Source organism: Phoca vitulina, unplaced genomic scaffold (assembly GCF_004348235.1).
Source record: "Phoca vitulina isolate PV1807 unplaced genomic scaffold, GSC_HSeal_1.0 scaffold2, whole genome shotgun sequence".
Lineage (NCBI taxonomy): Eukaryota > Metazoa > Chordata > Mammalia > Carnivora > Phocidae > Phoca > Phoca vitulina.
In genome coordinates this window covers 43,495,308-43,513,256 of record NW_022589705.1, presented here as the reverse complement: position 1 = coordinate 43,513,256, position 17,949 = coordinate 43,495,308, and the positions used below count along the sequence as shown (strand labels likewise).

Below are 17,949 nucleotides of genomic sequence, written 5' to 3'. Positions count from 1 at the left end.
CAGTATTCTATTGTAAATTAAAAAAATATATATTCTGGTCTCCATTTTCCTAAGAATTCTGGGAAATAATCTTAATGGATTATCTAAAACCCGGCAGGTCTTCTGCAAAATGCTATATAGAAAAGATACAAATGATTATGACAAGATCCTCCATTTGGTGTGATGGATCTAATACTAATCAGGCCCGTGTGTCAGAGGCAATTGTATTTTATGTTCCACGCCCCAAAAGTTTTAGGTGAGATGTAAAATGTGATTTGTCTTTAAACCATATATGCTCTGGAAGCATTGGAAAATAAAACGTTGGCGTTAAAGAAAAAAATGTGTAAACAAAGTTACTATTTATAAATATAAATATACATAGAGTTGTTTGTGAAGCTAGTAATATGATCACCTCCTTTTCCTCTTCCTGAGAAAATTAATGGAAATAGAAACAACTTGGGAGTATTTTGCATTGCCTATTTGATTCAAATCTGCCACTTAGTGGAAGTGTAATCTTCAGCAAGTGACTTAAGGTTTCGGAGTCTTGTTTTCACCATCAACACACGACAATAATAACACTTTAAAGCATTGTGAAAGTCAACATAGCAATGTCTGCTAAAGTGCTTTGCCATTGTAAAATGCATGGTAGAGATAGTTGTGACCTTTCAGGAGTAATTCTAGCTGCTACGAGTAATTCCTGCTGTCTCTGAGGTGGAGCACGTTGCTTAGATTGAAGGCAGTGGGTGAGTTGCACTAACTTTAAGATGACTGTGGGCAGAGTTTTCAGGGAGGAGACTAAAATCTTTTCTTTTTTCTTCTCCAAGAAGACTGGCAAGTATTTATGTGCTTCATTTGCCAATTTTTATTCCTTCCCTAGAGATGTCAATTATTAAATATTTTTCAGTGAATTTAGAATTATTAGAAATTCACGTGAATGTGAAGGCATATGCTTCTTGGGAAGTTCAGAAAGAGTGCATCAACTCTCTGGTGGTTGGATGAAATTCCATTATCTTGAATGAATTATTGTTAGACATTTTTCTCTTAACATTCTTAAATGTCTGCCTAACTGGCTAAAGCAAGTGATTATTTTCCAAATACCTGTATGTCATTTTGAAGTATCTGTGTTTTGACCTATCATATTCAGAGACAAAATAGCTCTGCTTCAAATGCTATCTTTCAGGGTCTGAGACTTGATGCTTCTGTTTCCATGCGATTGAGTGCAGGACAGAAGTTACACAGGGAGAAGTGATGAACCAGTGGGAGAATCAGATGTTTATTACGTTTTTCATTTTGGGAGAAGAAGGGTTTAGTATAGGTTTCCCAGAATAGCAATGACACCCATATTTCAAAAGTGCTTATTACACCAAGCATGGATCTTTTTCATGGTTTGTTGTTTTGTTTATCTACCATACCATTCCTTTTCATTTGGTTGACCATTGTAGATGGACAGAGTTGGAGAAGGGGGCTTAAATCATTCATCTGGGGTGTTGTTCATTTGGATTTTATAGCAGTCACAAACTAAGGGCTCTCAGCCAAATTGTGTTTTGTTTGGGAAGCAGGGTGTTTTTAAGGAAATCATATCTGCATGCCTTGAGGTGGAATATGTCCTTTCCATTTTATACCCAGCTGTCTTATGAAATTATATTATATGCCTGACTTCTATAGGTATTTGAGTTTTTGGGTGCTTGACCTATAAAAACTAACAGGATTTTATCAGCAGTCTCTGTGGCTAACTTTGCTGCATTTTGGCAGGTGAAAGTTCTACATAATGGATAATAAAATCTCTCCAGAAAGTTGCTTCTTCAGGCTAGATGTAGTTCAATTTGTGAAACCTTCTGGGAATCAGCAACAGAGAGAAAGGCTACATCGTGGGGCCCTTTGAAATTGTAGCATCTACTATTTTCACCCTGTATTGCTTCGGAGCACCTGAAAGATGTGAGTGTGGTACAGTGAATGCAGCAGAAAATAAAGAAGGGAATAGCAGAAGTATGTTTAAATTATTATTTCTTCCTCCTTCTCTTAAACTAACAGAGTTTTTAAATGAGTCAAATACATACTTTAATTGATAAACTGACTTTATATTCACCTATTGGAAACAGTACAACATATTTTACATCAGATTATGAAATATGGATGTTTTACTAAAAGACAGGAAGGCCTTTTTCCAGTCTTTAAAGTAAATACATATTCAAAGGATCTTAAGGCATACCATTTATTCATATTCATATCTATTGAAATACTGTACATCCACATACTTCAATAAATAGTTAAAAACCTGACCTCTTTTTAAATCATTTCTGAATTTCAAAAAACAATTTTTATTGAAAAGATTAAATAGGTAACTTTTGGCTGTCACAAAGCTAAGCACAATGGATAAATTAACAATTATTCAGTAAATTTGATCAATATAGATGATTGGCTTTGATAAATTTCTCAGAGTTTTCTGAGTTCACACATTGGGGTATTTATATATATATATATATATATGTACATGTATACATATATATATATATATATACACATATATATTTATGAAAATTTCTTTTTTGTCCTGAATTACCTGGGTAATTTTCTTAGTTCTCCAGTCTACTTTCTAGATATAGCTTGAATGTTATGATGAAGCATTAATTTTTCAGTTAAGTTTTAAACACCCCCAAAAGTGGTTTTAAGTTTGACATTCTCTCTCTCGAATCTTTTAGTGTTTCCCAAAAAACACAATACTATAATTTGGGCAGTACTTTTCATTATATAATTACTGCATAATAGGAACTTCATGGTGTCACAGGACTTATGTTTCGAATGGGATCATTGTAAAACATAATTACACCACTTGCAGTTAAACCAAGAATGCAAATGAATTAAGTCAACTACCCTAATGTTCTGTTCTTCCCTCTCTCCCTTTCTTCCTCCCTCCCTTCCTTCCTTTTGCCCTTCCTTCCTCTTTTTTTTCCCCTCTCTCTATACCTCCACTCTTTTCTGTCTTTTTCTTTTCTTTCCACTTTCTTTCCTCCACTGCTCTTTATTTTTCTTTCTTAGAAAAAAAAAACAAAAACAAATCTAGGGGCAACAAAAGGAGTCCCACAAACAGAACTTGTGAAAATATAACGCTGAAAAGAATAGCTAGGAAAAACTGTTTTAGATCAAAAGATAAATCAATTTCATAAAACTGCTATTCTGAAATTGCAACAATCTTGTACAGTCAGGACTGATAAAATGGAGTAATCAGACATTTCATATGTCTATAAATGTAAAATCATCTACTTGAACATTATATGCATACATTCACACAAAAAAGCAAATACTGTAGCCTTATTTGAACAATATTGAACTCATAAATACTCATGGTTTCACTCTGTTCAGGGGCCTAAGGACTAGGAATGCTGCTGTGATACAGAAAAACATAGTGAATACCTCCTCTATTTAAAATGTCACTCAAGAAATTCTCTTCTAACATAAAGGCAAATACATATAGCTACTGAGCTATGACTGTACTTCTGTCACATTCTATGGGAAAAACACCAGACTCCACAAATTCGGAATCATGACAACACTTTGAACTAATTATTTGGTTCATCCATAGTTTATACCTCGATTTACCTCACATTTACCCTACAAACCTTACAAAGAGGAGGTATTTTTAATTCTAGGAAAGCGGTCACTGTATAATATGCATTCTTGATCTGTTTCTTTCTCCCAAACAATGGTACTGATGGTTAACACTTCTGTGGTAGCACCACTATTTCTAGTAAGTAGATTATTATGGAGTGTGCCACTTTAAAGCTGCAATACAAAAAAAATATATAGTTTACTCACCGATTCCACAAAGAATATTTTTAAAAAGCAAATCAATAATAATCAAAATTAAAATGTCATGTGTTAAAAAAAGTTTCTAATACATCAGTCAAAATAATTTAATGAATTATTATAGTGAGTAAATTTAATAGCAGTATGCCATATTATTGCCATTTTGTGGAAACACTGTATATTTATGCCTCCTCATTTAGGATTCATTTTTTTCTAATTAAAATAGATTTATGGTGTACTTCGGGGCTAAGCTTTACTTGAAAAAAAAATCATGATTTTCAAGCCATTTCTTTCGGGGCAAAATATTAGATATCTTAAGGATGTACACCCTCCATGAAATATCTTGTATCTAACTTTATTAGTAGTTTCTTTGTTGTTAATATGACCTGCAAAAGGGGACTATTTGTGGAAATCTCTCTATGTAGTGAAACTGGTAATTTCGTCAAACTTGTAAAATGGCTTTCAAGGCTATGGTCTTTCTTTAGTAAAGAGTAAAACCATCAAAAAACTCTTGTAATATAATACTTTAGAGTAACCCCATTTTCCTTCAAAAATGTAGTTTTCATTCTTTATGATAGAAACAAATATCCATGATAATTTAATAATTAATATATCTTAAGATATTCTAATCACTGGTGTCTTGTCTTCCTTTGATCACATCTTACATATATCATGTAAGAAGAAATAAAGCATGGTAATTTTGTTGTTGTTTGTTTTTTGGCCTTGCTTGTTTGAACTGACATGGCTACACAGAAAGATTTTTACTGCAGAATTAGTTATTTCAGGGATTGATCTGCTGCATACCAGCATGGAATATTTGATACAATATATTTTGGAACATTTTCTTTTATACAGCATGCATTCCAAACTATCAACTGAGCGATGTTTTCAGGTGGAAGATATGCGAAATGCCCCTGTCTGCAGGAGCACTGTATCTATCATACCAATTTACCTGCCTCAGAGCCAAACGAATTTGGAGTGCTCACCCACTCATGTAATATTAGGTGATCAGACTTTGTGTTCTTTCTGACAAACCACCTTAAAAAGTTTGGCTTGGGATAGTGAAAGGAAAGGATGCTGTGTTGCTAGGCAATTTCTCAGATGGACTGTCATCTCGAAGGGAATTATTTCCCAAACTGGATCCAACATCCAACCACAACTACAAGAATACATATGGTAATAAATTTACCTGCACTATGTTAATTACATTGTTTTCATCACAAAACTGAGTTTATGTGGGGCAAAATCCTCACACCCCACTGGTAAGGAGGGATGAGATTTTTATAGTCTAACAGCTCCTTCGTTCTTTAGAGATAGGATATAGTTCAACTTTATCTTGTGGTTTATTTTTGCTTTCAAATTGTAGGGTTTGGCAAAACATTTTTATTAGTCGGAGACGAAGAGAAAATTATTATTTTATATGAAGGCACACCCATGCTGAACTTACAGGGAAGAGAAGCAGAGCTGCACGGCCAGTTATATTACAAGGCTCATTCCTGAAACCTGAATATCATGCGAGCAGAAAAATCTAGATACATGTTAGTTATATTTTGAAGAAATGATCTGAAGGCAATATTATTTGCTTTTTTATCAAAAAAGAAAAAAAAACTGCATCTTTGTAAGTGTGGATTGACTCCTATTGAAACAGGGAAATGAATGCTTGTATTGCAGCCTTAAAGAATCACATATTCACTGCAATATTCGTTTTTGTAAACTACAGCCTGCAACCTAGCAGACCATGACTGAATGCTTTTGAAAAGTTGTAGATTACAAACATGAAATCACAATTAATATCCTCTAAAAGTAATTTCAGAGCTTTCACGTCTTAAAAAAAGGACAATGTGTACTGCTTCACAAGGTAATGTAGCTAATCAAAAAAAGAGTAGAATTAAAGTATTTACATAATGAGCATTTCTACAGAAGGCGATCATCCCCATGTAAGCACGGCTGATTATATCCCACGCTGCTTTTAACAAACTGTACCAGATTGGATCCAGCCATCAGCACTTTCAGAGAATCCTTAAAAGCCTTTTATGGGTCTTTAAATTTATTGTAGAATGGCATTCTTCAGGTAGAATATGCTGGTGAAAGAGGACAGTGTCAACACAAGGTACCAGCAGGAGGAAAGAAGGTCAGCGCCCCCGGTAATTCCATACTGGGCTGTACTTGGAGCTGGAAAGAAATGGAAAAGATTAAATCAAAATCTAATTTGTGTCTTTCAGGATCTTAACAATAATCAAAAGGCAGCTGGCTGTATTGGGGAGAGCACTGGCCTTGGCGTCAGACAGACTTAGGTTCACATCTGGTTCTGCCACAGGACATGTGGCCTATTCAACTAACCGCTCTGAGCTCCAGTTTTCTCAAGGGCAAGAGAAGAATAACATAATCCACCTGGCAGGGCTGCAGTGAGAACTGAAGACAAAGCACATACAGCACATCGCACGGGGCTGGACACAGGCTAAGTGGTCAGTAAACAGCTGCGAACATTATTATTCCTTTCATACGTACTGTAAATATTTGGATTAGTGGATAATATGTAGTTCATGCATGTATTTGTTCACAAGTATTTTTACTGAGATATATAATCGACCTACAGCACTGTGTAAGTTGAAGGGGTACAACAGTGTTGATTTGCTACATTTCTGAACTGCAATACCATTATGACCACAGCATTGGCTACCTACTCTATCACATGCCATAATTATCATTTCTCTTCTGTGATGGAAACAAAATCTAGTTTGTAGCAACTTTGGAGGTTATAATACAGTATTGTTGTCTGTAATCACTGTGCTGTGCATTAGTTCTCCAGGAGTCATTTACCTACTAGTTCTAAGTTTGTACACTTAAACATCTCCCCGATTCCCCTCCCCCAGGCTCTGGTAACCACCATTTGCTCTGTTTTTACAAGTTCAGCTTTTTTAGATGTCACATACAAGTGATATCATATATAAATACATACATATATTTGTGAATCTTTTTTACTGGCCAAATACTGTACTAAATGCTGGGGAAAAAAAAGAGATTCTCTCTTCCAAAATCTTTTTTTTTGGGGGGGTGGTTAAGTGAAGAAAGATATTCAAACAATTATAATATAATCCAAGGAATATTAGATGTATAAACTGGAGTGACACAAAAAATTGTATATCTAAATCTGCCTGGGCAAGGGAGGGGGGATGATTTAACAGAGAGTTTTACCAAAGGGGACAGTCATTTGGGTAGAGGAAACAATTTATTCAAAGGTATGAGGAAAGGAGAGAGCATGGCCTATATTCTAGTAGATTAGTCTTGCTGGACCATGAAGTTTGAGGCTTGGAGTCGAGGGAATTGAAACTGGATCTCTAGGCAGATAAAACATGACCTCAACTCTAAGGAAAAAGAATTTAGTTTTTTATACTGAAGGAGACTTTAAAGAATTTGGAGCTGTTGAATCGTATGATTACTTTTTTTTTTTTTTAAGATTTTATTTATTTATTTGAGAGAGAGAGAGTGAGAGAGAGAGCCCAAGAGGGGGTAGGGTCAGAGGGAGAAGCAGACTCCCTGCTGAGCAGGGAGCCCGACGTGGGACTCGATCCAGGGACTCCAGGATCATGACCTGAGCCGAAGGCAGTCGCTTAACCAACTGAGCCACCCAGGCGCCCTGTATGATTACTTTTACACATGGGAAAGATCATAGTTTCACACATAGAGAAGCTTATGTGGTACCTGGCCAACAGTCATGTTAACTTTTCACTGAGAGATTTCAACTAGAGATTCACCAAAGCTTGGAATATTTGGGGAGTCTACTGAATGGATTCCACTTCATTTCACAAGAGGACCATTGCCTCTTGGCATGTGAATTATACTGTGTTCCAGAAGTTGAATGTTGCAGGCATTCTCAGCTTTGCTTGAGACCGATTCTCATTTACCATCATAAAAATAACAGTAATAATAAAAAACCCACCAACATACCTTTAACTACCCTTCCTTAATAAAACCTGGATTTCAGGCAGTGTTTCCTATTGGAAAACGAATCGTGTAATCAAAAAAAGTATACTACTTCACCCCCAAATCTATAACTCAACTCCAGGAGCAGTTTTAGTCACACGGCGTTTAAATTACCAGCAGGTAGATTTTAATGGCACTTTCACCAATGACTACATTTCCATATTACAAGAAGAATAAATTACGTTGTTTGTATCTCTAAGAAATTAAAGGGGATGAAAGATGCATTAACCTATGCAGTGAGAAGTTTCCTTCACAGTACACTTGTTGATTCCAGGTAAATGAAGTTCAAGGGGCTGAGACTACTACTCTTTAGTAAACACAGAGCAAAATCCACTATTTAATGCTTCCATTTGCATCACAAATTAGTTTTTAAAAAAATGAGAAGATGATGAAGAAAAGAAATCTGTTGTTGAGCCCATAGCTTTTGAAGTTTTGATATATAAGAAGTCTAATTTAAAACCATGAAACTCCTTATATTATTTTCTCTTGTTCAAGACCTAGAAAGGTGTTTTGTTTTTTAAAACATAAATAAATATTCAATTGGTCTGTTACCTTCTCAATGACAGCTACTTAAGAGTTATTTTGCTGTTGTTTTTTAAGAATCTTGAATGCAATAAAACAAGTATAAAAGTAAAGGACTAACAATAAGCAAAGCATATAAAATGATTTCATAAATAAGAAATAGATCTTAAAAGCCAAGCATACAAAGCAAAGATAAAATTTTCATTATCATGACAAATTAAATAGTACATTAAGTGGGTAAAGTATAAAGAATCCTGAAAAGTCCTTATCCATCTTTTAAAGTGCAGTTTTGGGGCAATCTTTCCTGAATCCCCTCCCCTTTTCCAGCAAGCTGAGCAGGTTACCCTATTGTGTTAGTAGGCCACCATATATATTCCTTTTTCTGGGACTATCATACTACATTGCAAATATTCATATACATATCTATTTTTCTCACCAGACTGTGAACTCTCCTAGATCATGTTTTATTTATCTTTGTGTTTCCATGCACTAAGAGTGGCAAAGTCTGGTGCATGGTAGATGCTCAGGAAATGTCTCTTGAATGAATGATTCAATTAAACAAATGAATGGGTCAGAGTTAAAAGGAGTATTTCTCTCCTACAAAATGGAATCTCTTCTGAAGCAAGTCACTTGCATAGAGGCCAGAGAATCTACAATACAGCATCTTTCATTCATTTATCAAATATTTATTGAATTAGGTACCAGGCACTGGGACTACACTACCTAATAAGATATGGATGGTCCTTTTGTTACTTAATTCCATATACCCTACCTCTTCCCCCAGTGCGCCTTTATCTTCTACTCAGCCTCCTATTGTCTTAGACATGACAAACGTATGTCAATAATATATTTAAAATTAAATAATACTTTTTAATTAAGATAGTGTATCTTTTTTCCATTGTACTCCTTAGTTGTTTGTAGATGCAATACTCTATTAGTCCTAAAATAAAGTAGGAGCCTGTTGCTGCATCGTTAGCCTGCAATTATTATAGGAAATGGACTGTAGAATAGCTATTGATAATTAGTAAGCCAAAAAACAAAGAGTAAAGTTAGTGAAGGGAATTTCTGGTGAGATAACTAATGCTAAGTCATGTATCATGATTCATACTCCTTAAGTATATATTGAGCATCTTTCACATGCTGGGGATGGAACACAGGCTAAGATGAATAAAACTCAATTTCTTCTCTTAGGAAAGTTTTATTATAGTTGGAGGTATAAATAAAAAGGCATATATGGAACATTAGGATATTTATAATTATAAGGATAATGAACAAATATAAGGAATCATGGCAGGTAAGTAGTCCAGAGAGCAGATACAAATACAAGTATTTTTTTACAAAATGCAATGATATACACGTTAGTACATATATATCTCAGTTTTTTAAATGGTGGCATAGTAGTCTTTTTACTTGGGGTATCCTATTATTGTATAACTTTAGTCTGATTGTATAACCTTGACTGATATTTATTATGTATTTTTAGTGTGTGTAACTTGTTAACTGGGTGATTCAGAGCACCAGGCTAAAGATACTAAAGTTAGGAGTCTCAGTACTATTTGGGCCAATTAGATTTGTTTGGCATGTTAAATCTCATTCAGCTATTTAAGAAAATATAGAAAATGTTAAGAAATTAAGAAAATGACTGCTCACTATTAGATATTAGCTTGAAGGCTCAGTTCAAATATCACCCACTTTAAAAAGAGAAAAGAGTTTTATAAAGTCCCACATGTCCAGTCAGTTTGGCATATTTGATATCATATTTACATATCTATCACATCATGTCTACATATCTGTCTTTCCCCATTAGGCCAAGAATATCTTCAAGCCAAGATTTTTATACATATCTTTTATCATTGTTGCAGAATACAGAGTCTGGTATTTAGTAAGTGTTCAATAAATATATGTTAAGTGATGATAAGGTTCATATCCATTTCCCATACTGTTACCATAAGCACATCAAGGGACACACACAATACCATGACTTCTTTTTTCAGAAAAATATTGTCTTTCATCACTCATGTTTCACTGCCTTCCTTCTCTCCCTACTTTTAGACTTATGACCTTCTAAGACCTGTATAGAGTCAGAATATCTCCCTTCAGCACTTGAGCAAGAAGACAGATCCTAAGGCTGATTATAAGGGGAAGAGCAGGCATCAAACTTTGTAGCACCATCTTCTTGCAGCAAATGAAAGGGAGTGTAGATGAACCTATGCTCCCCAGATATAGTCCTAAATTTCTTAGGAAACATGCAGTGGTGCCTCTGGCATGGTCAGATCTGTTGTATATTCTCTGCCATGTTTTCCCCTGCCTGTGAATATCATACTGCTACTCATCCTAAATAAAATTAGGAGGGCTAAGGCATATGATCAGAGGTGTAGTGGAGCTATGGTGAGAATTTTTATTTGATTCTGAGTGATATGGGAATCCATAGGAGGGTTCTGAGCAGAGGAGGCTAGCTGATATTTTTAGTGATCACTTGGCTATTCTGTGGAAAATAGATCATACTAGTGGAGGCAAGAGTAGAAGCCTATGTTAATCCCAGACCATCAAGCATCTCCACTGTCTATTGAAGGAAGCCAAAGCCAATGCTTGTAGCTCAGCATTCAGTTATCCTGTTATCTGGTTCTAGACAACTGATCCAGACTATACATACTCTTAGCTCCAGTCACACAGGCCATTTTCTGAACACAGAGAGTATTTTCATTACTCCTTGTTATTTACATATTCCATATCTATAAGCTTAAATGGTCTTCCTTCCTGTTCCCCTTCTCTACCTACCAAAGTCCTACTCATCCTTAGATATCTAAAATACCACTTACTCCATGAGGCCCCCCCAATCTCTCTAAGAACTTTTAGTCCCCCATTTATATTGAACTTCAGAAATAGTTTCTTTTTAACTTATAATAAATTATATATTTCCCTTACACTGGACTATAAACATGTTGAAGTTATGGAACATTTCTCTTTATAATGTGTACCTCTGTATCTTATAGCAAATGTGTTCAACAGACTTTAGTTGAATTAAATGTGGGAAGATATTCCTAAATATTCATTTGTCTAATTCAAGACAACTTTGATAAAATACCCTATTTCAATAGTTGTTCCTATGATTTCTTGCTCTGAAGGCAAAGTATGTGACAGGAAACCTGTTCTGTGTTTCTTTCCTACTCCCTGTTTAATTGTCTTTGGTTTTAAGAGAGGAATGTAGAAAGGACAAGAGGTTTGAATTGAGAAGAAAAGAACAAAGAATAAAGAAGAGAAAGGAGGAAGAAAATAAAAGGGTGAAGAATTTAAAAGAGGAGAGAGAGAGGGAGGGAGAGAGAGAATACACAGCCTTTGAGTAATGTGTTAAATGTTTTCATGTTCACCATTTTATTCTTTGGTGTAGTTTGTAGATCAGAATTTAAGACAACAGAAAAAGCAAGCTGTTACTCTACCCACTTTCTTAGTAAAGCTAAAGCCATTCTAGTTTTTAAGTATGAATAATCTATGGATTGTGGATCCAGATGACGATGACATTGGTTTAAAGTCTAGCTCCATTCTTAATCTTCTCAATAGTTCAGTATCTTCATCTGCAAATGAAGATTGGTGTATTTCAAAAGTTATCGTAAAGATTAAATGTGTTGATACCTTTAAACACACAGTACAGCATCTGACACAGGATGAACACTCCTTCAAGTATTATCTAAACACTTCTCATTCACTCACTTGTTTGGCAAGTTCAGTGTGTGCTACGTGCTAGGCATTCTCTGAGTCATTCTCTGAGCAAAATAGGAATCGCTCCTGTCCCCATAAAGCCTACTCTTTAGCTTGAGATGTTTCCCATGGAACAAGAATATTTTACTTCATTCTTAATCTACACTTGATTAAATCAATGTTTCTCTGGTCTTACAAAGTTGTCCTCCATTTTATCTTGCAAAAATATTTATTCTCTTCATTATCTTGGCTTCTTTTGAAGGACTTTTATTTAATGCCATTTACTGCTCGATAATTGTCCAGTCTCCTCTAGTTTGAAGAATCCTTGAGGCCAGGGAGTATGACCCCTTTCTCCCCCCTCCCCCCATAAGATGCATGGCCTTTAGAGAGTGGTTTCATGGCTCATTTAGTGCTGAGTTTGGTTTTGCTGGGGCTCTCAGGCAGGGAGCAGAAGCGCCTGGGCGAGGTGTGGTGTCCAGGCCTTTGGGATTTCTCCCGGTTGTCAACAGGAAGATCCAATCTGGGTTTTAACACACATCTTACATCTTGTCTAATTATGATTATCACTCCCAATTACTTACAGCTGCTGCATATTATTTTCAGTCTTGGCAGTTTTCCCTTGTATTGCTCCAGTTTTTATTTTTAGGCGAAAGCAAATGTAACTGTGAAATATTTAGTTTTGGTATAATACCAATTACTTGCCTAGGCAATTTCCTTAAATTACTCAAGTTTAACTAAACTAGCTTTGAGTCATATTTTTAAGATTCTTGCTGAAATCGTAGGTAGAGTTACTTTAGTTACAGTAACTCTGCTTCCATAAGAAAAAGCTGGCCTCAACTTATGTTTTATTGAGAAAACCTATACCTGGGAAGTGAATGATTTACACCTAAATTAGATTTCTTAGAAAAGAAAGTGATTAATGTGGATTCAAAATAGATTGCACATTAGTTTACTGAGAAATTATGCATCATTGATTCTATCCAAAAAGACAGTGCAACTCTGTTTCATTACATACTGTGGGAGGCGTTAGCTCAAAAGATATTTTAATCTTCTTGTTAGCAATACCCACCCCTTAACATCATCGGCAGGTGGAGGGGATATCCAGATTCAGATCACACCCAGATTTTTTGCATCATTTAATTCTGCCTAAACGCTGGGTGGAGATTAGGGGAGGAAAAGGGTACTAGAATGTGATATGTTTTACCACCAAATGTACAACTTTGGGCTGTGGTGTCTGAAAGAAGCAGACAAGTCTCAGCATAGGTGACATCATCTCCTTATTCCCTTCTGTGCTATTTCTTGTCCAATCAAGTGGCTCAGGCGCTAAGATGGGATGCGCTGTGTTAAAGACACAGCATAGACAAACCCCGTCTTCCCATGTACCATCTCACACCCACACCGGTGGCTCAGTGATTTCCAGAGGTAGGCTTTTTTTGTGTGGATATCCATGCTCCTGTCCTATAGATCCTCTAAGATCTTCTTCCTGAGGCCCTAGGGTTGAGGAATGCCTGAGTAGCATAGTGATGATTTGATAGGGCTAACAATGTATAGATTTTTAGATTCTTTTTTACTCACTAAACCTTTATTGTGCCATAGACTGTTTTCCTAGACTACAGAGAGGTAAACGTAACATGGCCCACTCTTCATGCCGCTCTCAGTCTGGTAGAGTAAGGTTTCATTTATGAGCCTCTAGCAAAGCGAGCTTCGCTTGTTATTTAGGGAGAAAGTAGGAGTCGGTAAATGGCTTCGAATTCCTGCCTATCAGCCTTTTTTAAAGTCTCCTTTAGAAGGAATCAGTCTAATAAGTGTGCATTGGTGCACTTTTTTTTTTAAAAATCAAGGTCTAAAGTTATAGAAAATCTACATTTAGATACTTATTCTCACATTTTAGATTTTTATTTTTTTCATTTGATCAAACACTGAATGCCTATCTTCAGGAAGTTCCAACATCTTTTATACACAAGAGCCTTCACAAACATAAAAATGTAAAATAGTTTTCACAGAAAGTATCTTTATTTTATATTATGAACAATGAAGAGAATGGCTAGAGAAATCACATAATTCCTTTCTCTTTCTGACTCATGGTATTTCCCTGCCAGCTTGTTCTTAGCAACTCCTAAGCTATTTCTCTGGCAGACCACCATCCTTTTCTGCTTGCTGAATAGCCATTTTGCCAAAGTTCACAAGTCTACAATCCTATTTACTCAGCATCAACTACATTAGGAATTTTAAACATATGTTTGTCTCTGTTACTACCCATATTCAGAAATCTGCCTATTTGTAGATAAATACTTTTATCTGCAAATAGCCAGATGAAATTCTCCAAGACTATTACCTCTAATTCGAGCTAAGGAGAATAAGTAAGCAATCACCCAAAGAGAAACAAATTCTGCGGCCTTTTTTCTGTCCTTCATAGTCATTGAAAAAAGTTTCAAAGCTTGAATTGTTCATCAATATCTTCTAAATGTGTGGATTTTTTTGTTTACTCCATTTTTAGCAGATCAGAAGTGATTTACATGAATCTATAGTAGCTCTGTTTTGAAGTGTGTTGCCAAGAAAGGCAATTTTGGATAGCCCTAAATGCTTCTTTGAACCTGGGCAAAGCCTAGTTATTTATTCTTGGTTGGTTTGAAAACAGGTTTCTATGTAAGTATCATTACATATTTTGGAGTATGTGTGTGTATATGTGTGGGAGTGTGTATATGTGTTTCCAAAGCTGGCTTTGTTGTGTGAAATGTTTATACAAACACACAATACAGATTGCCTTGGCTACATAGATTTTAGTGTGGGCCTTTAAGGCATCATTTAGCTGAAGAAAAGAGGGTTTTACAGAAATAAAAATAGAAACCCAGCTGTGTTCTTAAGGTCACTAATAGTCACTGCCATCAGCTGTATTATCAATGTGACATTACTAGTGTGGTAAAAAGTGGGAGAAATTGCAAACCGGTAAACATTTTTGCAAGTTGAATGAGTTTTTAAGATTTTATATGTGTGGCTATGTGGGTGTAAAATTTTTTCAGTTTTTATATAAGTGTTTAAACTTGGAGCTTTAATGATTGGATTGTCTTATTCATTCAATTTTATTTTTTTACTTCTTTTGTGTTAGGAATATTATCCTAAAGCAGCTTCTTTTGTTATTCTACAACATGGCTCTTTCAGCATTAAGGATCAAGAATTTCATAAGGTTTGATTATCTTTTTCATTTTGGGGAATATTACATTTACCTTCCATTTTTTCCCCCCTTAGCTTTTCAAATGCAATAAAGGTCAGTGATTATCTGGCCCTGTAGTTCTGATTTACTTTAATTGTTCCACTTATTATGCTCCAGATTGATTTTTCAGTTATTCTCAATGATTCTCTAATCATTACCATTATATTTTGGCTATTTAAAAGACCTTATTAAATCCAAATGACTTTGTATAGAATTCAAGACCCTCTGCAAACTTTCCTGAAGCTACCTTTCCAGTCCTACCCTGGCTGCTGTCTGACATGGGCTGCTTTGGTCACACGAGGCAGGAAGGGCTCTTCATTCTCAGGACACACCTGTGTCTTTGCTGCCTTGGTGTATTTGCTCATGCTCTGCCTTCATCTGGGATGGTTATTTATTTATTTACTTGATGTAGTGTTCCATGATTCATTGTTTGCGTATAACACCCAGTGCTCCATGCAGTACGTGCCCTCTTTAATACCCATCACCAGGCTAACCCATCCCCCCACCCCCCTCCCCTCTGAGGGTTCATTTCTCAGAGTCCATAGTCTCTCATGGTTCGTCTCCCCCTCCGATTTCCCCCCCTTCATTTTCTCTAATCATTACCATTATATTCCTTCTCCTAATGTCCTCCATGCTATTCCTTATGTTCCACATATGAGTGAAACCATATAATTGTCTTTCTCTGCTTGACTTGTTTCACTTAGCATAATCCCCTCCAGTTCCACCCATGTCAGTGCAAATGGTGGGTATTCATCCTTTCTGATGGCTGAGTAATATTATATTGTATGGCTTTTTGCATCTCTACATGTTAGAACAGTGCCCATCTTTCAGTGCCCAGCTCAAATGCAACCCGCTCATCAAGTTAGAACCTGTCAGAACTCTAAGGGGTATTGGGGGTCATCTTGTGCAACCCTTTAGTAGCATAGACGAGGAGATGAGGCTGATGGAGATGAATGATGTGGTGAAGTTAGAGGTAAAAATAATGCTAAAACTGAGATATGCTGATTCTCTGTGCTTCCATTTCCATGTAGCCTCCCTGAGTTATTACCTAACTCTAGTTGGAATTAATTTGCCAATTCCTCTTTCCTCCAATAGTCATTTGCTTTTACTTATACTTTATCACTCTCATGTCCATCAGCTTCAGTAGAGTCTAAGCCTCTTGAAAACAAGGATCATATTTAATTTATTTTGTGTTAACAGCATTTGATCAAGTAGATGACACTCTCAAAATATTTATTACAGAGAACTATAGATGAATTGTTTTAACTTCTGCAGCTCAAGAAAAAGAAAGGAGCCCTATAGGGAAGGTAGTATCATTAGTCTAGAATTCAGGATTTGGAAACACTGACTACCACTTTAGAGGAAGGGTGGTTCTATTTTACTGAAAAGAATCTCATATTCTTAGACCTCTCTGAAGACATCATACCATGAACAGACAGAGTTACACACACACACTGCAAGACAACTATTGAGGAATTGCTCTTGTCTGTGACTTCTAGTTAAATGTGCTAGTTTTAGATGGAGACAGTATTTGTAACAATCAAGCACACCATGCATTAGCTTAGCGCACCTATGCCGTGGCTTTGTCTTCCTGGTAGTGTTGTTTTGATAACTAGATGAGCTGAGTAAAATGTTAGCACGATGCTCATTTAAGTGTTCACTGAACAGTAGCAACAGTAATTAAGACGTATCAGTATTTATACAAGAAGGGCCAATGTAAGCCCTTTCCTTTGGCCCAAGAAGAAATATCCATTGCTGGAATAAGGCTATATGTACCTCAAAATCCTATACATTTGAAACAGTAACAACCATGCCAACAATATGCTCCTCCAAAGGACAGCTTGAAGAATGCAGATCAGAAAATATACTCATTACACAAGTAGTGCTTGAGTACCTACAGATACTTATTGAGCATTTACTATACTTGATACACTGTTCTGTGTGCTGGACTACAGTCTTAGTATAAAATTCCTCTAAGTAGTAGATCACAGTGCTCTGAACAAACCGTACTCTTTAACCCCCCTGGCTTGCAATCCATATTTCTTCTACTTGGAATCACCTTCCACTTCCTCCCAAATTTCCAGGCTCCATTTAACATACTTTTACTTCTCCTTAAGGACTTAGTTCAAAGGTTACTTCTTTGATAACATACTTGGCCCTTTTAACCATTACTTGCTGCCTCCCTTGAGGCTCAACTGCAATTCAAACTCCTCACTCACTGCCTTGTTCGCTGACTTGCCTCCTTGCCTAAACTGTGAGTTCCCAAAGAACAGGGACCTTGATTTTTCATCTTTCTTTACTCTCTTTTTCCCTTCCCCAGTGGCTAGCACAATGACCACATACAATAAAGGCTTAATAAATAACTGCTCTCTTTATCTCCACATGAGATAAATTTGCAAAATGTATTTGTTTCACACACCTTTTGCATCTGGCCTTCCATCCTCTCGTTGCCTTTTTACTTTGGCTGCTGCTATGACAACCAGCTGCATGCAGCGCAAACAATTCTGAGATATATTCCACATGGCTCCTCACAGAGTTCCCGGTGGGATGGAGCTTAGTGACCCAGAGCAGGGACCAGCTCAATAACACATTCTTGGACTGCTTTCCCTCTTTCTCTGTTTATCTTGTTCCAATCTCCTACCAGTGTTCCTTGAAATTCCTTTCCAAAATAATCACCTATAAGTGAGCAGCTCATTTTGGGAGGATTCACACAAAGATAACACTCTTGTATGAAGAAGAGAAGAACAACAGGT

The 17,949-nt window shown here is 36.2% G+C and overlaps 1 protein-coding gene across 1 annotated transcript in view; it reads right to left on the bottom strand.

Moving 5' to 3' along the window:
• Nucleotides 1-2,036: 2,036 nt before the first annotated feature.
• Nucleotides 2,037-17,949, bottom strand: part of NEGR1 (neuronal growth regulator 1) — an 829,063-nt gene continuing 813,150 nt past the window's right edge. Inside the window, exon 7 of the mRNA XM_032426096.1 lies at nt 2,037-5,955. Coding sequence (XP_032281987.1) covers nt 5,831-5,955 — 125 coding nt within the window. The 3' untranslated portion in view covers nt 2,037-5,830. The remainder of the gene's footprint in view (nt 5,956-17,949) is intronic.